Source organism: Pseudorca crassidens, chromosome 13 (genome assembly GCF_039906515.1).
Source record: "Pseudorca crassidens isolate mPseCra1 chromosome 13, mPseCra1.hap1, whole genome shotgun sequence".
NCBI lineage: Eukaryota > Metazoa > Chordata > Mammalia > Artiodactyla > Delphinidae > Pseudorca > Pseudorca crassidens.
In genome coordinates this window covers 49739186-49763580 of record NC_090308.1, presented here as the reverse complement: position 1 = coordinate 49763580, position 24395 = coordinate 49739186, and the positions used below count along the sequence as shown (strand labels likewise).

General features: G+C 40.7%; 1 protein-coding gene across 5 annotated transcripts in view; it reads left to right on the top strand.

Annotated features, from left to right (window-relative positions):
* The window catches only part of ARMC2 (armadillo repeat containing 2), a 236578-nt gene that overhangs the window by 134020 nt on the left and 78163 nt on the right, over positions 1 to 24395 (top strand). For all 5 annotated transcript variants that reach the window (XM_067702383.1, XM_067702382.1, XM_067702384.1 and 2 more), the window contains 4 exons: positions 9485 to 9561; positions 13913 to 14011; positions 18170 to 18345; positions 23638 to 23740. In XM_067702383.1, the coding sequence (XP_067558484.1) occupies positions 9485 to 9561; positions 13913 to 14011; positions 18170 to 18345; positions 23638 to 23740 (455 nt within the window). The remainder of the gene's footprint in view (positions 1 to 9484; positions 9562 to 13912; positions 14012 to 18169; positions 18346 to 23637; positions 23741 to 24395) is intronic.

The following is a 24395-nucleotide window of genomic DNA, read 5'->3' as shown; positions in this document are numbered from 1 at the left end:
TTTTGACAGGAACAGCTTATGGTACTTAAGATTAGGTTTATGTCGCTTGGAATATTGCAACCAAAAGAGTCTAGTTAACCTACTAGACTTTGTGAAATATAGATGAGGACGGGGGGTAATTTGAGAGCAGACACCTCCTCAGACTCCAGCAAGAAACAAATTTCACTAAAAGCGAGTCTCTTAGTTAAGAGAGGTGTATCCAGTAGTCTTTAATGAAAGAAATGACAGGAGAAGTGGGGAAGCCACAGTAGAGGCCCCCTTCAAGATCCAGAGTGTGGGGAATTCCCTGGTGGTCCAGTGGTTAGGGCTCTGTGTTTTCATTGCTGAGGGCCCAGGTTCAATCCCTGGTCAGGGAACTAAGATCCCCTAAGCTGTGCAGCACGGCCAAAAAAAAGAAAAAGATCCAGAGTGTGAAGTGACACGGGGGAATGGAGCTGAGGGTGACACGCTCTCCTTGTTTCCTGTGATCCAGTCAGTTGGTGTGTGTGTTTATGGGGGAGGGAGTTTGATAGATTAGAACCCAAGGAACCTAGCCTGTAAAGGGGCTTTTCTGTGAGTCATGAAACCTGGTACATACAAACCAAGGGAACACACACTGCAGGTCAAGAAAAATAACAAGACCTGGTGGATGGATGTTCAGGAAAACTAAAGTTGAAGCTACCGAGCACCCCAGTTCTCTCCCTCCATGGACCATTTTCATTCTTCAACAAATACATGGCTCTGTTTCAAGTATAAGTAATGTTAGCACAAGAGTTAACATGGAACTTGAGTATGGGCTTTGTAAGGAACATAACAAAAGACAGATGAAGGAAATGGATCGCAAAAGGAACTACCCTCCAAGAATAAGGAGAGTTAAAGCAATTGTCCATAGTGTCAAAGAAATTACAGATAATGTTGTTACCCTCTTTTTAAAAAAAGAGGAAAAGAGCTCTTTGTTGGGTTATAAGAATTCAAATTAGAGATTTTAAGCCCACATAAAGAATGCAAACATGCTCACAGTTCTCAAAAAAGAATGAAAGAAAAATGTATAAACATGGAGAGAAAAGCCACATTAGAAATTAAAAGTGAGAATAAAAGCAGCTGAAAATGCAATCAGACATGGTGGATAAGCTAGAGGAAATCATACATAAAGAAGTGAATAAGAAAATAGAAAAATGATCAGAGAGATTGAGATAGGTGTGGAAGGAACGGCACTTGCATTCCTGAAGAGGAAAGGCATCCTCATCCTCCCCCTCCCCGTCCTCCATCTTACTTTGACTAAGTGCTAGGCACTCTTCCAAGTGATTTACATGTATTAACTCATTTAATATTCACAACAACCCACTGAGAATGGCAGAGAGAATGAAAAGAAAAATATCAACATAATAGAAGACAACTTTCTGAAATAAAGATTTGAATTTGAAGCTCAAATGGACACATCATGTCCCAACAAAATTTGATACGGAGTCATCCACACTAAGACGTCTCCAGTAGTGCTCAGCACCGGAATACTACCCAGTACATAGTACACACTCCATTAGTAATTGTTGATTGGGTGGGTGAATGCGAGAAGGTATCCTATGGCCATCAGGCTGAACAAGCAAGTCACATAGAAGGAAAAAAAGGCAGGCTGCCTCTGGCTCTGTTAGAGCTCCTCTCGGTACCACAAGACAGTGGAGTAAGGCTTATGAAGTCCTAAGTACAAGAAGGATAACCCAAGAATTACATTGCCAGCCAAGTTCCTTCAGCAAAAAGGCAACAGACATTTTCAAATGCGAATGGATTTGGGGACTATGGTACTCGTGCGCTTTCTAGAAAACTTTTTGACAACAAAATGGTGAGTCAAAATTCAGAACTCAAATGGAGAAGCTATGGTAAAAGCATTCATGGCGAGTACTGACTTTGTTTTCATACTGAATTAAAGGTAAACAACTCAGGGGCTTCCCTGGTGGCGCAGTGGTTGAGAGTCCACCTGCCGATTCAGGGGACACGGGTTCGTGCCCCCGTCCGGGAGGATCCCACATGCCGCGGAGCGGCTGGGCCCGTGAGCCATGGCCGCTGAGCCTGCGCGTCCGGAGCCTGTGCTCCGCAACAGGAGAGGCCATAGCAGTGAGAGGCCCGCATACCACAAAAACAAAACAAGACAAAACAAAACAAAACGTAAACAACTCTGAAAACGATGGTTACGGAACAGAAACCTTGACAGTGTAATATTAGCATAAAGAACCAAAACTGGTACTTGGGAGGAAGTGTGAGTACTAATCGCTTCACTTCGTAGTAGGGAATAGATTTGTCAGTAGCTACAGTCTGAAATTGAAATATATAGTTAAAAAAGAGTGATTTCAGCCTGCTAATGTTTTTCATTCTTTTCTTAACTTTAGAGAGATCTTTTAGAAACTAATGTCTCTTGTGAAGACCCATTCATCTGAAGTTCTACAGTTCCTTCAGTTTCACCTCAATTTCTGTTTCTCTGTCATATTCAAGTAAAATTTATACTTCATACTTTTTAATTACAATGACACGTATGGTATGATCCCATTTATATGTATCTTTTATCTGCCCTTCCCTCCAAGTCATCCTTCTGTTCTTTCATTCTTTTATCTTTTCATCTGAATATATGCAAAATATGTCTGGAAGGATGTTTGCCACACATTAACGATATTTATTTCTGGGTGGTGGGATCTTAGATGGTTTTCTAAATCTTCTTTGTATTTCTTATATTGCCTGGCCTTAAAAAATAATAAATATATCATTTTTTCAAAAATGATGAAGTCATTATTCTTTTAAGAAATTAAGTAAATGTGTCTGAGAAACTTTGCATTCGGAAAAGACAGTCATCGATCAAAATGACTTTGTAGAATCCCACCTTATTTGACAGCTTCCATTCAATAAGAATTTGTTGATAAGCAAAGCCCTGCACTAGCGGGGTTGGGAGATACACAAATGGACCCTGTCCATGAGAACCTTACCGGCATGTCAGGCTCTGAGGCTCAAGTGCGGTCCCTAGACCAGCAGCATCAGTATCACGTGGGAGCTTGTTCGAAATGCAGGATCTCACGCTCCACCCCAGACCTGCTGAATTAGAATCTGCATTTTTATAAGGTATCCAAGTGATTTGAATTCACACAAAGTTTTAGAAGCACTGTTCAATGATTGACTCTAATGCTGGAGGAATGAAAGGAGAATTGAAAGAAAGCGCCTTGGGAGTTTAGAGATGAGAGCACCTAACTCTGACTTAAAGATCAGGGAAGGTTTCCTGGGGTCTGTGGAGTCTGGGATGCCCCTTGAGGCTGGTTTTCAATAGAGGTGGGGCTCTGTGTTCTTTGCTAAAGGAGCAGCATAAGCAGAGGGGGGATTTGACTTGATGGCGGCAGGTTCAAAGAAAGGCAGATGGCCCAGTGTAGCGGAAGCATGGGTCCTAAGGCTGTAGACTGCGTGGAGTGCTGACGGGTTCTCAGGAGAGTGACGCTGGCAGCCGCGTGAAGGACGATTGGAGACGGGAGAGCAGTAGCAGTTCTGGTGGGAGATGGTGATGTGTGAGCTGGAGCAGCCCACTAGGACATTGGGATGGAGAGCGGATTGTGGAAACCGGTGTGCAATCATTTCCACAATAACGCCACGGAAGAGGGTAGTGCCAGCAACTCTCCCCTGTGCTGAAGTACCCGTAGCTGCCGCGGTGAAAAGTTACAGCGCTCTTCACGTGAGGCGCCTTGAAACTGGAGCTGTGGAGGTGAAGGGGAGCGTGAAACTGTGGGCTTTTACTCTAAGCTAAGGGAATTTAAGCCTAACTAAGTTAAGCTAATGTGGTTAGCTACAAAGCAGTGTCTAATCAAGTTTCTGCATATAGAACTTGAGTAATAACCAGTTAGTGATCATTGACAAAGGTACAAGAATATATGCATAATCTTTAAAAATGTATATTTTAAATCTTGGACCATCAACCCAAGGCTATGGTTACCTTTGAGGACTTTATCAAAATTTTGATCTTAGGACCATTCCTTTAAAATCATGTTCTTTAATTTCACTGTGTTTCTATTTAACCATTTAAGTAGAATTCTATTTTAGTGTTAGTTATTAAGACAGTACTAATGTCTAGAAACGGTGTATCTGGTGTTTCAGGCTGTGAAGACATGATAAAGGGACCACCACCTTTTGGTGGTGGTACTCTTAAATTGCAGTAAAAAAAAATCAAAGAGACTACAAAGCAGGGGCCAGCAAACTAAGGTCCATGGGCCAAATCCAGCCTATTACCTGTTTTTATAAATAAAGTTTTATTGGAACACAGCCACGCCCATTCATTGACCTACTGTCCCTGGCTGCTTTCACACTATAGCCACAGAACTGAGTAGTTGTGACAGAGACTGAGTGACTGCAGAGCCTAAGATATTTACTACCTGACTGGAATCTATACAACTTGAGTCTAATTCTAAAAATGAAGTGTCATCTTCTTAGGGCAAGGAAAATGTTCGCTCAAATTTCCTAAATTTCTTTTTATCATATATATCCTTTAAAATTTCCTTTTCCATTTTTTTACATGTAATTTTTTCCCAAATGGAAATAAATTTATTATATATTTTTTCTTAATTCCAGATCCCACCGTTTAGTCTGCTTCTTAATATCTTTTTAGCTATTGCTCCAGAGAAGGAGTCAACAAACTATAGCCCTGGAGCAAGATCTGGCCAGCCATCTGGTTGTTTGTTTGTTTGTTTGTTTGTTTTACAGCCCTTAAGCCGAGAATTTTTTTCTGCATTTTAAAATCATTACATTTTAAATGGTTACAAAAGTACCTACATTAATAGCCTCTGTTTTGCCACTTGGCCCACAAAGTGTAAAATATATACTGTCTGGCTCTTTAAGAAGAAGTTGCTGACCCCTGACTAAAGAACCTCAGTCATAATAATTGGAAGAACTGTCTGAATTATAGCAAAATCTGAATTTTGGAATACTTTTAAAGAAATATACTTTTCTTTCTTTGGAGTATAAATGATCCAGAAGTAGATGCTGCCAATGTGACTGACGCATGTATGGGCAGTAGTAACTCAGTCAGTGTGTGACGTTGCCTTGGCTACAGAGCTTGGTTCTGGTTGTTCAGAGTGAAAGATGGGACTCTTGTTAATGATTGGGAAGAGAGGACCTTGTTTTTGCTCTGAAACATATGGGCTACAGCAGAGAGACCTGGGAGTGCCATACCCACTATGCTTTCCTCAGGACTCCAACCTGATTACAGATGGAACCAGAGGAAGGGCAGAGCTAAGAGAATTGCAGAAAGATGGAGCCAGTGCCCTGATCACACCACACCTAAAACCCACCCCTAGTGCTTGACTTTTGGGTTACATGAGCCAGTAAATTCCATTTACTGTTTAAGTCAGTTAGAATCAGGTTTCCGTTATTTGTAGATGAAGATATCCTAATGAAATGGTCTTATTGGGGCTTTAAGAAGGATTTCACAAAAGAGCTTTAAAGAATATTTTCTGGAATTGTTTTATTCTTGGTACATCAAAAGATATTCCAAAAAAATTTAATTATGGTCTTTAACAGCGTGGAACAGAAAGCTGAGAAGAAGAACAATTATACTGGATGTTTGAATCAAGATCTAGAAACATTTAATAGGCAGAAACCCTTTGCCAAGTATAACACTGAAATTTAATAAGAAGGAGTCCAACGTAGATGGGGGAAATCTGCCTTTAGCTGCATATGGAAGAAAAGACGAGAATTGACCAACACTGTGATGTGACCACCAAAACCGCTCATGCAGTTTTAGGCTGCATCATTTAGAAGCTCTCCTCTTTGCTCCTCAGGCCATATCTTTAGCTCAGTGCTGGGTTCCAGACAAACGGACACTCACTCTGAGTAACTGAACAGGCTGACGAAGAGATTTGATGAGGAACAGTTGAAGGGACTGGAGTTTGTTAATGACAACAGTGGTGACAGCCATGATAATAGTAAACACTTGCTGAGTATTTACTGTGTGCCTGGAACTGTGCTAAGCGATTCCACATCACGTCGTTTAATCCTCACAACAGCCTTACGTTGAGGGGCACTGTTATTTACCACCCCCTCATATGCAGATAAGGAAACCAAAGCTTAGGTTAAAAACTTAACCCAAGGTCACACAGCTAAGAAGTGGCGGAACCATAGGATTTAAGCCGTAGGAGATGAACTTAAGTGGTGACCACGACATATTTAAATATTTGAAGGATGGTCAAGAGGAAGAAGTATAAAGATTTGTTTCATTAATAGAGCCAAGATCAATGGGTAGAATTTACAGTGAGACAGTTCTTCTTTAAGTACAAGGGCATCTAGTCTTGAGCAGAGAGGGAATTTCTTTTCTGGATGCCTCTCTCCCCACTTCATGCTTTCTGTGGGTCCTGAGCTGCACTGCTCCACAGAAACCCTTTTAGGCTTACCCTCTCCAGACCGGACGGTTCTTCCTCCGTCCTCATCTTCCTGGACCTGTCAATCACGCTCACTTTCTCAACATGCTGGACTGCACGAGAGCATGTTTTCTCTGTCTTCTCGCTTTGGACTCCTTTTTCTATTTCTGTCCTTTACTTGTGACTATCTGAGACAAGGCCGTGTCCTGAGCTTCTGGTCTTTGAGCCACTCTTCTGATAACTCTAGTCCCAGTGTACTGCTTTGACTTTTAACGGAGCTCCTTTCCTGATCTCCACATCTCCTTTGCTGATGCTCCGTTTTTCATCAGAAACTCAACATGGCAAAACAGAGATCTGCTTTACCCCTCAAACTGTGCTGCTCTCTAACCTCCCCATTTCTGTTATGGCAACCCTGCTGTCCTGTTCCTCCAGGTCTGCCTTTTCGTCTTTCTTCTGCCTGAAATCATCCACTGAATCCTATCAACTTTTCATTTATAGGGTCTCTTGAATTTGTTCCTGCTTCTCCAGTCCCACTATCACCTTCAAAGAATTAGTCCTTGTTACCTCCCTCCAAGTCTCCTAAATACTTTTGTCATCACAGAACTCCAAATCTCACCATTTCCTCGTATAAGAACCTAGGACAGATCCTTATTGCCCATCTAATTGGGCCCATTGATTCAACACAGAGTTTCAGACAGCTGTTCCTGATACCTGCCAGCAGAAACCTATTCCTAAGTTGCTGGCCCTGTGCAGTTACCCCCCTTACGCTACCCACCAGGCTGCTCATGCTCCTCTTTACCTTCACTCATGCTACTCCCCCCACTGAGAGCAGTGTTGTCATTTGTCGGTTTGACTTTTATGCTTTTAAGTCCCACCCTGTGGTCCACTTCTCCCTCTCAGTAATCACTTCTTCTTCAGCATCCCTCTAGTCCTTGTAACCTGCTGAATTTCACGTTCTAGTATTTGATTAGAGAATCCATTAGAATTTTCCATTAAAAAAATAAAAAACTTCCTTAGTTCCTCAAAGTAGATTTTAAACTTCTGGGCAATGTCTTATACATTCTTTATCACAGTAACACCCAGCACTGGGCTGCTCAGACAGGTGCTTGTTTACTCGGAACAAAAGAGAGAAAGAATATTGACAATTTATTAAGTTCTTCAAACGTACCAGTCACTGTGCTAAGTAGAGACATTGCCCTCATTTTAAGAAAAGGAAAACAAGGCCAAGAGGTTAAGTAACTTACCAAGGCCACGTGGCTGACAATACTTGTACCCAGGATTTGACCCCAGGTAGTTTAGGTCCAGAGCCTGCACACTCAACCACTGTACCATGATGATCACACAGAGGGTTAGTGGGTGCCAACCCTGTGCTCTTCTTGAGAACCAGTAAGACCCAGCACTGTCAAGGTTTGGTATTTGATAAGAAGGACCCTTCTTAATCGCCCCTCCAAATGGGGACACACAACTGTGGTATTTACGGAGGCAGCCTCATCACGGCCATGTCCTCAGGGAGGATGGATCAGGGACTTGCATTAGATGCCATGTCCTCAGGGAGGATGGGTCAGGGACTTGCATTAGATGCCATGTCCTCAGGGAGGATGGATCAGGGACTTGCATTAGATGCAAACTATCCTGCTTGATTTCAGTAGCTGTTTAGGACCATAATGAAAAGAAAGGCTTGTCTCTGTGGTCCTCAGACTTTCTTATTTCTAGAATTGAAGTCTGGGAACTTCCTTGGCCTTACACCCTGCCAGACTTTTGGTATTCTGCCTTTTCATAGTGTTGACTTTATTTATTTCTGTCTTCTTTGAGATCTCCATTTGCATCTCTACTCTGAGAGTGTTGACAGAAAGGATCCCATCCCCATTTCTTTCTTGGATTAGCCAGAACATTTTGCTACCAGATCTATGATTTTAGTGTATATAAAAATAAAGCAATTGTTTCAGAGTATTAAATAATTAGACCCTTTTGGGGAGAGTAACTCGATCTTTTCTCTATTGTACGATAAAAGGAAGTGTTAAATCAGGTGTTTTTTAAAAAAGGAAATGTTTATGGAAAAAACGATATTTGGAGAAACGAATCCTTGGGGCTGTAGTCAAGGCCAAGGGCCAAGACACAGCACTGAACATTTGCTGCGGATCTCACTACGCAGGAAGCAGGAGCAGTGGACAGCCACAGATGTTCATGGGTGACCCTGGCCACATGAGTGTGCATTCTTTATGATTTTTGCGGCAAATATTATATTTGATGGCGAAAATGAAATTTTTGTTGTAAAACTTGCGCTATTATTCTCTAAGTAGTTTTTTTTTTTACCTTGGAATTTTGTACAGATATTTAAAAGTAAGTGTTTTAAGTATCAGCTCTAGCTAAAGAGAAGTTATGTCCTTCATAGACCATCTCTACATTGTATATAAGCTTCAAAACAAAAAACCCAGGCATATAATCCTGCTGTTGGCCAGCCACCAAATTTTCATTTGAAACACAGAATATTTGTCATCTGGGGACTGCTAGAATTTACCTTCGATTTTTTATCATGTCAAATATTTCTTAAAAAAAATTTTTTTAGAGAATATTAATTAATTTTAAAATTATAAAATGGAGACAGGAGACTTAGTGATTTGGTGGGAAGAGCAGTGAATTGGAAAAATGAGACGTGGGTTCCAGATCTGACCCTGCCGTGCGATCCTCGCCACATCTGACCAATTTGGGAACAGTCTTCTTGCCTGGAGCACGTGTGTACCAGAGTGTGAGAGAAAGAGGTCTTTTCCAGCCCCTAAACACTGCTAGGCTTTTGTGATTCAAGCATACCAGAGTTCTTTCTTACTGCAACAGTGACCTCTTGTGGTGTAGATCCTTAATCAGTTTTTTTGATTTGCAAAATAAACTTTGGATTTATTTTGTTGTTGTTTCTAGTAGCTGTATTTCATATTGTAAAGCAAATCTGACTTGTCTTTAAAAGATAAATCTCAGTTGAAAATTAGAGGTTGCTTGAAATGAGGTATGGAGTACCAAACTCCATTTCTGGTTTCTTTAGAAATTATATTTAGCCAACTCTTGACTCTTGACACTTACAAAAAGAGAACTGCTATGGCTTTTGTGCTGAGTGTTGTGTGTATTCCTCTTCCTCCCAGGGACCAGGGGAAGAGGCGTTCAGGGGCCTCCTTATGCTCCCGAAGCTCAGACCGGAGCAGGCTAGACACCAAAACAGGTGAGGCTCCCGTGTTCTTAGAGGTCCCCAGCACTCCTTCATCTTATCCTCAGAATCTCCATCTGTAGGATAATCATTTGCACTAAAGAGGTCTGATGTTGGCTCACTCTTTGAAAATTCCAGGAACTTAGTCCAGCTTGGTCACATGTCAGCATTTATTTTGATAAATTTTTATTATTTTCACAACAGTCTTAGCACTCTTACCATTACCCGGCTCTAGTGCCTCAAGCATCTGTAGATTACAATCTTAATGACTGCACAGAAATTATTTTGCAAAAGCACTCGGAAGGTTGCAAAACTTGACATCCACATTGTTCTTAAGTTCAATACTTGAGTCAAAATCATGGCTCCCTTAAATGAAACTATATTAACTATGTGAGATCAGCCCTTTGCAACTTAAACTGTTTGAGAAAGTATATAACAATATAAATCACAGGCTAGAAATGCTACAGAGTGTATTCATACAATGGAACATAGCAGTTAGAAAAATGAACAGAGCACATTTATAATAGTGAATGAAATGACTACAAACATAACATTACATGAAAAAATTGAGTTGGAAAAACAATGACATGTGTTGTTTATGGTTACAGATCTATGTGGTAAACATGTAAAGTCAAGCATGATAAAAATAATCATTGAATTTAGAGTGGTGGTAACCCCTGGGGAGGGGAATGGATGGGGTAGGCACACAGAGAGCCTTAACAATATCTGTAATGTTTATTTCTTTGAAATAAGGAGGAGAATGAAAATATAGTTAGTATTTGACCAAACTATTTGTGGGTACACAGGTGTTTGTTACATTCTTCATACTTTTTTTGGTGCATGTGATCTTTTATGAAACCAAATTAATATTCAGTTCAAAAATATTTTATTACCTTCAGAACTAATTTCTTATCAATCAAATGACTTTTGTGACCAGTGGGAATTTCTGTAGTACTCAGGAAAATCTTAGATAGACTGATTTCCTCATCAGCATTGTTGCTAAGCATCTTACGTGTACATGCTAAAAACAGCAGCCAATAAACATTGTGTCAAGTTTTTGTGTCCAGAACTCAAAGCTGCGGTTAAGAACTATAACAACTGAGACAGCAAAATCTTCAAAACCATGCTGAAATTTCTGCTTGACTTACCCAATTTCCTGTTGAATCATAATTTTTATATTTAGCAAACTGTGAACCTAGATGAAAGTGCTTTCTAAATGGGTTGTTGCCCAGGACTGAGACAAACTGTATTTATTTGTCATCTGTGGATCTTAAAAAGTAGTCACATGACTCTAGGCTTCAGTTTCTAGGGTAGAAGCTGGGTTAGTGTATAAAATGGGAGTTTTGTGGAGAGCAGAGTTGGAGGAGGTGTGGGAGGCGAAAGGCCATAGCCGGACACCACTGCTTGCACAGGGGTTCCTGGGAGAGGGTTGAAAGCAGACTTACACCACAGTGTCTGGCAAACTGCTGTTCTGAGAAGAAACAAGTCTCAGAAACATTCAGAAGGGCCTGCGAGGGCCTTTCCTTTCCAAAGGCTAAATAAACTGCTCTGTGATTTCTGGCTCACCCCTGTAATTCACCTCTTCCTGGGGTGAACATGTTATCAGTTTTGTTTGTCCTGACAAACGGTTTGATAATCGTGGTTTCTCATAGAGCGGTCCTGCTAAAGAGCATGTCGCATAGAAGGTGAAAAGGCTGCTTTGAACTGATTGGACTTGAGGTCTGTTTTTCTAATAAATTTAAGTGTGTCATAAATAGTTGTCTATTATATTTTTTGCCTGGCTTATTATCTCCTGGCTTTCCCCTTGCCTTGATATATGTTGAATTTATTCGCATACTTTGGACTTTGACTGTGTCTGATACCTGGGAATATGAACCACTATGGCTTTTTCATATTGCTTGAATAGTCATGTTTACTTTTAGGATCCATAACCATGATTTATCAATGGGAGGGAAGATTCATAAAAGTAATAATCCAAAAGATGGAGATGGTGGTCTGCAATCCTTTTCCTGCAATTCTGAAACCCCAAAAGCTCTGAAAGCTGAAATACTGCACAAACTCACTTAGTGGCAATGCCTGAGCCGCCCTGATGGGAGGCCAGTTATAGTCTTTGTTTCTTTAGTGTGAGTATTCCCATGTTTTGCTGCAGGGTGCTGCCTCAGGAGACCCCGCTGGTGGTGGTATGTCATGCAGTGTGGGCACCATATTGCCTTACTCAAATTCAAAATTTTCTGAATCCCCAACCGCGTCTGGTCCCAAAGGTTTTGGCTAAGGGATTGTGAACTGATATGGACTGGTTTTGTCCTAAAGACAATTCAACTGTGTGTTTTGGTGAATTCTTCCTTTGGGGTTGGGCAGATTCTGTGCAGCCTTGCTATTAAAACCATTGACAGCACCTACATTGTTTAATAACAGCTTTGTTGACATCCTTTCTATCTGCTTTGGCTGCTCAAATGCTCTTCATGCCCAGTGTGCATCGGCCCCTCTTGATATTAGGAAGGTTTGATAAAAGCAAGCCTGGACTCACAGCAGCTGGGGGCGGCCGTTTCCAGCATGGAGTGTCAGGGAAAGGCCTGTACACTGGGCGGGAGAGCTGTCCAGGTTCTCCTGGGTGATATCACCACTGCTTGGAAAATTTAATATGTGTTGTGTATTTTTTTCTCAAGAGTAATACAAGTACATGAGAGGTTTGGGAAAATACAGGAGCACATAAAAGAAGATAATAACCTGTAATCCCATTACTTGGAGATGCTCACTGTTACCCCATTTTACAGAGGGAAAGTGAAGCAACTTGCCCAGAGTCAGCTAGTAGGTGACAGAGCTAGGAGTCAAACCCAGACAGTGACTCTAGAACCAGTGCTCTTAGCAGGCTTCCCTGGTCAGCTTGTCTTGGTTTTGAGTTAAAACACCCTAAAAATATATAAGCCACACACCCTTTCACTACTCTGTCTCTCTCTGCAGAATCTTCTGATTGCCCCTATGATTTCTAACTCTCCGTGTGACATTTTTAGGGTCCAGGCACCCACTGCGGGGGCACTTAATTGGTACCAGGTCTGCTCTAAGCAGGCACGGACTCCCTGAACCAGTATAGGTTGGGTGCCAGGTGAGGGCCTTAGGGGGTGGCCTTCAGAGAAGGAAGGCTGAGGATTTTGTCTGTAGCACTGCTGCTTAGTGCCCGGCACAGCGGTGCCCCCTCTGGCTAGACTGTCAGTGTTTTAGACCTGGAGATCTTGCCTGTATGAAATGTAATCATGATTTGCAGTTTCTAATGTGATTTACATTTCTCCCCAAAGTTACCTTCTAGTTTTCCAGTTTGCTTCAGGCAGAATGGCCCTGAAGAGGTCAAGTGCAAGGGCTCTGGAGCTCTATGACCTTGGGCAGGTCACTTAATAACCCTGAGCCCCACTTTCTTCATCTGGAAAATAGTGACAGTTTGGGGACCTCCTCATAGTGTGACAAAAATTAAATACAGGCCTGCTAGATCTAAAGTACACAAGCTGTGGGAGCTATTACTCTTCCACAGCCTGCATCCTCAGGCAGCATCTCTTCTCGGTGATGTGGTGACATCATACAGCCCGATACGCTTCAGACAGTGATGATCTGTTTGTTGGTTTTTTAATCAGGGAAGTGAAATCCATATTGATTGAGTGTTACTAGATGCTAGGCACTGGGCTCAGAGCTTTGCCTATATCATGTCTTTGAATTCTCATAACCCTGAAGGCAAATATTTTAATCTCTGTTTTGCTGATGAGGCTCAGAAAGGATAAGAAACCAGACCCCTGTCACCCAGTGCATCAGTAATGGAGTTGGGATTTGAAATGAGATCTGCCAGCACCCAGAGCTCGGGCTTCCCACTGCCCCACACAGAGCCACAGGCGTGAACAGCACTGGCCTCACAATAACGTGGACATTTTATTTTCTATAGGAAGGATAGCCCCTGCAGGCCTCCCTTTCAGAAAATTTTTCATTAAACATTTTCAAAATCCTTATTCTTTTCATATCAATAGTTTTCTATTTATTTTATATTACAGAGGGATATGTCTAAGTAAACAAACAAACAAAAAAACAACTCCAAACTCTTTGCCACACTGATAATAATTTCAACATTTACAAAGCTGAAGACTTTATGCAGTATCCCAGAGTTCAAAGTTCTGATTTCTTTACATTACCTTATCTGAGTTTAATTTGGGATGATTTGATTAGAAGAAATGTAGTTCTAATTAGAATTAGTTGGGCTTCGGGGGCAAAGCGTAATGTAATTTTAGAGTTTGTTAATTATACGGATGGATAACACAGTCTCATGGCGGTGCTCCAGTTATAACTCCTTTTTCATGGCTCTTTCTCCTCTTCTGGGTTTCTATTGCAGACTCAAAACTCGACTTGCAAGAAAAAGATACAGAAATAGAAGTAGGTGAAGTCTTTTGGAATACAAGGATCGTACCGATTTTGCGTGAATTAGAAAAAGGTAAAAAAGAAAAAAGTTGTTTTACATTAAAAATATCTGCACTTATTTATATGTTCCTCATTGCCCTGATATTTTCAGCACACTTTGACTATCATTTCTGTGAACATGTTCAAAAACAAATGAAGTCATCTATTTTATTTACCCAGTAATGTATGTATTAGATGTTATCAATACATGTAAACTTAATTTTCAATGAGTAAAATTATACTTTAAATGCAGCAAAAGAACCTACTTCTGAAATTCCCTTTGGAATATAAATTATCACCTCCTCTTCCCAAGGAAATGCCAGTTTGAACACTGTAGAGTGGCAGTTCATGAAAAACGGTGAAAAATTAAAACATTTCAGGCCTCTGAAACCCTGACTAAGTCTCATAGACTGGCATCCTTGGCAGGTGTGCCTGTGGTTTTCTAGATCCAAACATATACAGTCGGCCCTCCATGGCTACAGGTTCCACACCCACAGATTCGACCAACTGCAAATGGAATTTTGATCCGTGGTGGTTTGAATTCAAGGATGCAGAACCCGCGGATATGGAGGGCCGACTGCACTATGTCATTTTATACAAGGGACTTGAGCATCCACGGATTTTGGTATATGCAGGGGTCCTAGAACCAATCCCCTGTGGATCCTGAGGGAGGACTGTATATGTCCTCTTTCCTAAGGTTGAGCATGCATGTCAGGGAGGCCACTCAGAGCAGGAAGTGGTCTGGGATATGCCCAACCCTTACACTCTGGAATGCCCCAGCAAGGAAGGCTCACAGCCCATGGGTCTCTGCCAAGGTGACCTATGGAAAGCTTGACCTATGGAATTCCCCCCCGCATCCCACCTTCTGCCCCCTTGCTGCTCCTCAGGGATTCCACCTCTGAAGTTGAAATGGGCTCCTCTGGAGCTGCAGTCCTGGCCCAGGGCCGAGCCCAGTGCCTGGCCCACAGCACACATGAGGCCCTCACTAACAACTGTGGAATGAGTGCTCCTTGGATGAGCGAACCAGCATGGTAGCCACCAGAAGAAGCCCTAGGAGAAGCAGGGTAAATGAGTCCTTCCCACCAACGAACCAGGGAAGTTGTGCAAAAGACCTACTTCCTTAAAGGTTCAAATGACCTCACGCCTCCTGGGCTCTCTGATGGTGCCTGGCAGTGTTGCTGGTTAATGTGGGAGCCCTGGATGGGGTTTCTGGTCCTGGTGCTGCTAACGAAGCAGATGGCTGGGAATCACCTGATCTCTGTGCGCAGAGGTGCTCTCACCTGCCAGGTGAGGCATAGCCGAGGCTAGAACATCACCAGAGTCTACTGCAGCTCAAAACCCTGAGAATAAGACCATGATGACTTTGTTCCCCCAGGGTCAATCATTTTCACCCTCATGATAGCCTGATTAACATTGGGTCCTTTATTTTAGGAGATGTGCCTAAAAACTAATGGGAAGAGCAATCAATCTGGGCAAAGGTTAAAGAAAAAAACATACCAGGAGGAGCACAGTGGGGAGGATAGGGGCAGCACAAAGGCCTGTCTTGGAGAAAGTCTTCAGCTTGAAGGATTTTAAGAGCGTTCTGAGGGCTCTGTCACCACAGGCACTAACAGAGAAAACTTAGCAGGAGTTTGGGATTTGAAATGTGGATGAATCTCCCTTCTTGGGGGATTATTAAATGCTGAAGGATGACATCTATTCCATAGACAACTTTAAGAACAGCAGGTGGTGGTAGGACTAGGTTACTTGACCCTTTGAGATCTTTCTTTCCTCCCTTCCTCCTTCCCTCCCTCCCTCCCTTCTTTCTTTCCTTCTTTCTTTGACTTTTTATTTTGACCTAATTTCAGACTTTTAGAAAAGTTGCAAGAATAGTACAAAGAAATCCTGTATGCTCTTCCCCCAGATTCCCAAAATATTAACATTTTACCACATAAGCTTTATCATTCTCTCTCTCCCTGCCCCCCTCTCTCCCTCTTGCTCTCTTTTTCTGTACACACCCCCCCAACACACGCACACATTGTCTTTTCCCCTTTTTTGAACCGTTTGAGAACAAATAGCCATCATGATACCCATATCCCTAAGTACTCCAGCATGTATTTGTAGAAACAAGGGCATTCTGTTACGTATCTGGAAGTTACAAACCGTATTCAGATTTTGCCCGTTATCCTAATGATTTCCTTTATAGAAAGAAAATACAGTTGTTTGTCATGTCTCTTTCAGGATCTTGATGTATTTGAGGAGAAAAGGCCAATTATTTTATAGACTGCCCCACAAATCGGGTTTGTCTGGTTTGTTCTCACCATTGGATGCTTGTTAGGTGTTTGGGGCAGTGTGCAGCATGAGCGGGGCTGTGTCCTTCCCAGTGTGTCCTATCCGGAGGCACGTGATGCTGATTTGGTCCTTTACTGGTGACGTGGACTTTGATCGCTTGGGGAAGGTGGTGTCTGCCAGGTTTTTCCACTGTAAAATCACTGCTTTTCACTTTCTAGTGAACAGGTATCTTATGGGGAGAAGTTACTTTGAGTCTACCTTGCTTTCTGTTACTCCTCAAACTTTCACCCACTAGCTTTAGCCCCTTGAGGATCTTGATGGCTCTTAGATTCAAGCTGTCTTTTGACGCTACATGGCAGTTCTAACAGACCAACTGGTAGAAAGAGGTAATTTGATCAACAGTTTAAAATTTGACCCGGGAGCCTTCCTTTTTAATTTCTTTTAAGCTAAAACAGCTACTCTTAAGTAGAACCCACCAGGCTGAAGAGTTTGCGGAGGGAAGTATTAGAAAAATACCTTGACGTCTACCCACTGCCACAGAGTAGCCCTCAGCCTGGACTTGGGCTTTGTGAAGAAACTGCCAGTAACAGAAGAATAAAACAACAAAACAAAACCATTTCTTACAGTAGAGCTCAGGTTTTTCCCTTTATTTAAAGTTAGTCTAAGTCATTTCCCATCAATTCATTTATTTAAGCGCATAACTGAAAGGCATGGAAGGTTACTTAGCTATTGAGGTTTAAAATTTTTTCTTAGATGTTATTGTTGAAAAGAGCTAAAAATGGCCTGAGTCATTTCCTTCTGCAGGCGCACACTTCCTCTATGCGGGCTTTCAAGAGCACATTATGGTATTTATTTAAGATTGGTTTCCTACTTTTAAATTTTGTGACGGAATCTATCAGAGATAATATTTTTCAACTGAATGCCTTATACCTTGGATCCTTGTATTCCCCTCCTGTTCTAGTTTGTGTGCTACTTTTCTTCCCTGTATGCCTGTTGGTAGGGCTACCACTTGCAAAAATTGCTTTCCTCAGAATCCCAATTATAAAATGAAGTGGTCTAGGTCTCCCGTTTCCTAACTAAAGTCTTCTTTTTATTATCCTCTTTGCTAATACGCACCTCCAAATAATGGTGGATGTGGTGACATTTTGAGATTTTGTTCCACTTGCGCCTTCCTTTCTCAGATAATGAGCATTAGTCTCATAGGAAAATGTTGATCATCGTTTTCATCAACAGACATATTAGAAAATGAATCTGCATTAAACTGTGGTATAGGCTGTCAGTACAGTATTTTCACTGCACCAGGCACTATCGGTACAAAGATGTGTCAGACATGGTTCCTACTCACTTAGCATGACATCTGTTTGAGGGCATTGGACATGTAACACAACATGCATATATATGTGAAAAATAACAGTATTTGTCGAATGTTGCATGGTACACCTTTTCTAGAGGAGCCAGAAAGTAAACAGAGCCTTGAAGGATCAAAATCAGTAGGGACGAGGGTAAGGAGAACATTCTGGGCCCTTGGAACTGTGTGGCGGAGGGTCGACGGCAGAGTCGTGAGCGGAATGCTTCTGGGGCCCTGAGCAGAGCATTGGTGGGTAGCTCATCAGGAATAAAGGAGAGCAGCTGAGATAGTGCAGTTCCGCTTCTCAATACACTCTTTGAAAGGCTGTGTGTTTTAGATAAGCTAACTGATTAGTAAAGAAGTCAACATGGTAGGAGATGGAGCAAAAAAATGGAAAAAAAAAATCAGGTAGTTGGAAATGATAAGAAACGGAAAAAAAAAGAAACATAGTTCAGGAATTTGAAGATGTCCGGGGAACTAATTATGGGGTTTTACTTACACCTTCTGTGTTTGACACACTTGTAAACTTGACCTCAATGAGTAAGTTCTGCTTTGCTCTCTTTGCCCTGACAGAAGAAAACATTGAAACGGTTTGTGCTGCTTGCACACAGCTTCACCACGCTTTAGAGGAAGGAAACATGCTTGGAAGTAAATTTAAGAGAAGAAGTATTCTCCTGAAGACCCTATATAAACTTGTTGATGTTGGCTCAGACATGCTGAGCCTTAAACTTGCAAAAATTATTCTAGCAGTAAGTTTTTCCTTCCTCTGGTCTCCTAGACTGTAGCACGTAAAAGTTCTGTTTAATGCTTTATTTGTAAATATTACAAAGAAGATTAGAAATGCAGTGTGTTTGTTTAGAATCTTGAAAAAAAATTAAGGTGGTAAACTGACATCCCAGAATTTTGACCGGAAAGTACCATCTAAGGAACTAAGGCTGAGTACAGATAAAATGTTCAAATAAATGCTTACACATGGACTGTGGCAAGGTTTTTTAAAAAAAAGTGACAACAGGCAAACACAGTCAAAACAGTCGCTCAGGTAACCTGACTGGAGATCAGTATCAGAGAGCAGACTGTGGTTTCTGCTGGGTGCTTGGTTCTATCACGTGATTTAATAAATAACTTCAGGGCTTCCCTGGTGGCGCAGTGGTTGAGAGTCCGCCTGCCGATGCAGGGAACACGGGTTCGTGCCCCGGTCCGGGAAGATCCCACATGCCGCGGAGCGGCTGGGCCCGTGAGCCATGGCCGCTGAGCCTGCGCGTCCGGAGCCTGTGCTCCGCAACGGGAGAGGCCACAACAGTGAGAGGCCCGCGTACCGCAAAATGAATGAATGAATGAATGAATGAATGAATGAATGAATGACTTCAGATAACTTGGGCTGCGGTCATAGTGGCCAGGTGCTTTATGAGGCCGCGTGAAACAGAACCAGCTGCTTGGTGGTCATAGAAGGCTCCTGTGAGGTGTTAGAAGAAAAGGCCAGACGCCTTTAATAAAAGTATGTAGAAGCTCTGTCTCAAGCAAAACGATATCATTGTTTGAGGGCAGCCCTTTGTTGTCACAGCCATAAACAGTTGGAACCAAAAGATAAGACACAATTATTAGAGACCGTTCTAAGAGAGCCGCTAAAACAAATGAATGAAGCTTTGTTTACCTGGTTTCATAAAAGTAAAAGCTATTAACACCCATAATTCATGTAATTTAAAATCTTAAAGTACACAGTGAAGGTGAGTGTTGGCATACTTACTAATAGTTTAGTAAGGGCGCCACCATTTCTTACTTTGAAGTGTTTCAAAGAGCAGGATATTCTGACTACACATGGCATGCAGTGTTTTGGAGAAGTACGTTCTTATTTAGCTGCCACCCTAAACTATTCACCCTCTTTGTAAAAACTGTGATGTGATGCAGAAAGCAACATTTCCTTGAAATAATGATTTCAGTAGTAGTTTAATCCCCTCTCATTGATGAAAATGGATCAGTTTTAATGAAACAGAAAGACCATAAACCACAGGGAGGATTTAAAGTCAGAAGTTATAAGTAGAGATGAAAAGATAACTGCACGCTTGCCCAGTTCCTTCTCCAGCCCTGGATTTGGGGCACCTCCTGGCCCAGGAGACCCCAGTGTGAGGCTGGAGGGCTCTACTGGTGTAGCTGCCCTGGGCTGGACCCAAGCAACCAGCTGCCCAGGGACTGCCTTTGTTTTTCATCCTAGGCATTGTGCTCTGTACCAAGTAAGTAAATAAATAAAAGAGAGAGAGAAAGGAAGAAGGAAAATGCCATGAATTTGTTAATGCTCTGCAGAGAAAATGTCATCTTGGTTATTAAAGGCGCCATTCAAATTAATTATATACATGGCACAATTTAAATATTTTAGGGCAAAAGGCTGCGATCTGCCAGGCAGTGAACACATTCTGAACGAAACATACGTTTAGATAAAGCCCTTTCCATGACGCTGACCGCCTGGCTGAATTGGGCAAGACCGCTAGGCTACAGTCCAGAGTGCGGAGGTGGGTGGGCTGTCCTTTTTGATCGAGTGTAGATGGCGGCCAGGATCGACCAACAAGTCCCACTTCCCATTTGCCACGTGAATCTTCTATAATGCTCCAGGCAAGACATCGCTTCCCTTAGACCTTGGTAATGGGGTTCTATGTAAATTTTTTTAAAGGACATCATAAAAAGCTGTTGAAGAAAAAAAAATTTGACAAAAAACGGAAGATAATAGGAGTAAAATTTTTTTAAATAACTTCTGCTAAGATTTTATCTACCAGTTTAATATTATAATTCAGACATTTAAAATTATTTATAGTTAAAAAAAAAAATCCAGTGAGTTTAATGTTAGTTCTGATTTCTTGCATTCTTTGGTTAAGTGGGGTTTGCCAGATAGCCATTTTCATTTTAACCTTTGTATCAAAAAAATCTTACAAAAATATATCTGCCTATTTTAAGATTTTTTTAGAGTACAAACATATATACAGTGTGAAAGCAACTACATTCAGGAAGGGAGGACAATCTAACATCCTATACAGGGGGAAAAACAGAAAAGAAATAGCAGTATGTCAACAGTGGCTATATATAGTGGCAGTGTTATGAGTGATTTTTAAACTTCCCTTTTCTTTAATTTTCCAAATTGGCTTTAAATAAAATAAACTCCTATGTTTAACATAAAGGTGAACTACCCCACTGCAAGAACCTACTTTGTGCCAGGGAATGAAAGTGAATAAAATAACCCCTGCCCTGCAGGCTGGCCATGTAGCAGGAGAGACAGAGAGTAAACACTTCAAGTGCTAAAGGGGCTGATGAGCACTGTGGGAAAAAAATAAAGCAGAGTAAAGGGAATGGCCTGTGTTGGGGCAAGTGCTGTTTTATACAGGGTAGTCTGTATTCCTTGCATATAATTTAATGTTTTATTGTCTTTTTTGGTCTCAAAGTCATAATTTTACAGTTACCAAAAGAGAAGGTATAGGAATTTGCTCTGAATGTAAACTGACCTTATAGCAGGCCTGGAAATGGTGGGGTTTGTTGGGGTTTTTTTTAATGAAAACTCTGATACCAGGTGTTCTTTTGTTGTTGTTGTTTTCTTTCCCACTTTTCACTAAAAATATAAGACTTGGAGTGGGGAGTGAGGTTAGTTGTATTCATTCATTTATTCAGCAAGTTTCACTAAGTACATAGCAGATGCTATGTTCCACATGTAGAAAGAGTAACAAATCATGGTTTTGACCTCAAAGGCTCATAATGTAGTGGAAGATTGCCAACAGATTAAAATATATTCCCAGATATAAAGGGCAATATATATTTCCATTGATGCAGATTTTTTTTCTCTCTAGTCAGCTTTTTTCCCCTAGGTTTTTAAACAACATTTTAAAAATACCTAAACATTGAAAACATTTTTTTTAAGTTTCCATTTCCTTTTTTCATCCTGAGAACAGAAAGAATTTCCATTCTGCCACGTGTGACAGTTTCTGAGCCTTCCATAGCAGAGCTTCTCAGACTTGAATGTACACACGATCCCCTGGCAAAGTTGTAAAATGCAGATTCTGGTTCAGTACGGCTGGTGGGGCCTGAGATTCTGCATTTCTAATACACACCCAGGTGATGCTGAGATGAGATGACATGGCCTGTCTGAGGAGCAGACTCTTCAGTTGCAAAATGGGAATGACTACAGCTAATTTGCAGGGTTTGCTCTGAGATGTCATGAAAAGCACCAGAGCAGAGGGGCAGACAGAAGCTGCTCCATGAATAATACTCACCTCCCCCTTTCTCTCCAGCTCGGGGCTGACCACGTTCACCTTGGTATTTCCTCCAGCAAACAGCACAGTGCCTGGTACACAATAGGAGCTCAATAATATTTGTGGATCAAATATAGAATGAATCTTTTAAAAATATGTCTGACAAATTCCATTATCTTTTTTTTTTTTTACTAGCTGAAAACTCATTAATAAACAATATTGAGGGCTTCCCTGGTGGCGCAGTGGTTGGGAATCCGCCTGCCAATGCAGGGGACACGGGTTTGATCCCTGGTCTGGGAAGATCCCACATGCCGCGGAGCAACTAAGCCTGTGCACCACAACTACTGAGCCAGCGCTCTTGTAGCAGCGCATGGTCTCTAGGCATGCGGGCTTCAGTAGTTGTGGCCCTAAATAAATAAAATTTAAAAAATAAGTAAACAATATTGAAGATAATTTTAAGGATACATTTTTTCTAAAGGAATTTTTTCTTTTTTTTAGATTAATTATTTTTGGCTGCGTTGGGTCTTTGTTGCTGCACACGGGCTTTCTCTACTTGCGGCGAGCAGGAGCTACTCTTCGTTGCGGTGCGCGGGCTTCTCACTGCGGTGGCTTCTCTTGTTGTGGAGCACGGGCTCTAGGCACGTGGGCTCAGTAGTTGTGGCTCTAGAGTGCAGGCTCAGTAGTTATGACGCACGGGCTTAGTTGCTCCGCGGCACGTGGGATCGTCCCAGACTAGTACTCGAATCCGTGTCCCCTGCATTGGCAGGCTTATTCTTAACCACTGTGCCACCAGGGAAGACCCTTTTTTTTTAAGGATACTTTTTAATTATAAAATAATGACCTATGTGCCATCCTTTTCACACAGATATATTTATTTGTTCAGATGACCTCATTCCTACAAATATATTCTACACTCTTGCAATGAGGGCACATAGTATTTCCACCTTACAGTAGGTTATGTCTTTTTATGCATGGTGTTCACTGTTATACTTTTGTCACTGCTTAATATGAATAGTATTGATGTTCCACAATTTATTAAATTATTCTTAAATGTTGGGTATTTAGGATTTTTTATTTTAATTTTTACTACTTTACATAAATATGCAGCTAATTTAGACCATTTGATTCAGTCCTCCTATACTGTGTTTTTTTTTTAAAGAGTATACTTCCTTATTGCTTAATTTACTTGAATATTTTTCTGTGATTTAGAAGGTAATTTTAACCTTTGAACGTTACTTGCGATTTTCTCAGAGCATTCCAGAAATAGGCTTAAATATTGTAATAAATACATATGTATTATTTAATCAAATAATATTACTTTTTCATTTTATTTTATACAAATGATAAATATAATTGTACTTTTCCCCTTTCTTTTCTTTCCTTCACCTCCATGATGTATTCTTTTCTAGGTTAGTTTAATCTGAAATTTTAGTATCCATCTTCCTTTACTTTTGTGGAAGGCAATTACTCCATTTACTTAAATTTATCAACATCAGCCCCCCCCTTTTCCTCATATATTCTTTGAAAAATAATAATTTCACATATAAGCATGAGACTTTATGAAGTAAGAAATAAAGGCTTATCATTAAAAGGTGCTTACTCTAAATATCACTTACATTGTTTACTATAAGTGAGTTAATTAGATACCATAGTTGGCAAATATGAGGCCAAAACTTTTGAAAGTTGATTTCCTTAGAACTTTTATTTATGTTTTAAAAATTCTCTTGCCACACTTTTTAAATTAGATGTTTATGTTTAAAAATTATGGTATATCTTTATTTCCCTGCAGTGGAAATGTGATTTCTTTCTCTGCAGCTTAAAGTGAGTGGAAAGAATCTTCTTAATGTCTGCAAGCTTATATTTAAAATTAGCAGGAGTGAGAAGAATGATTCTCTGATTCAAAATGATGGCATTCTGGGTGAGTATTATTCAGCACTACCATTGAGCAAATGTTGTACTTGAGTATGAATGAAAAGTTTGGAGAGCAAAGTTATAATTAATGATAACTGGAATATTTTATTTTCTCATAATATGCAGAAGTTAAGTGATGCCTGTTTTTTCTCTGTCCTCTATGTTTTCCATGTTTCACTTAATGTATCCTTTGGAACCTAGGAGGATAGCCTGCTATTTTTTTTTAAATGCCTGTAGTAATAATATATAATTTATAAAGTGGTTCCTATTTAAAAATTCATTTCCTGGTCTTGGTTTTACTACTAGAAAAAATACATTTAATAGTGTTTGACATAATTGAAATGTTTGATCTTTTGATATAGTAGGAATGATTAGAACTGGGAAAACATCTATAACTGTTGTATAAAATTGACATCACAGTGTGTCAAATGTGTTTCAAATATGTAGATAGAGGAATTTTAATACATTCTAATTATCTAGCTAATAATGTGTAATTCTTTATATACCCTTAAATAATTAAGATGCTTAAATAGTTACCTAAACAGAAATCTTTTATGAATTAGTATTGTTGATCTAAGGGAAGGCAGCAACATGGAAAAGGCTTTAAGTCCTCTTTTTGCAACATAGGATAAATGGTCTTCTTCTTTCTTTTTTTTTAATCC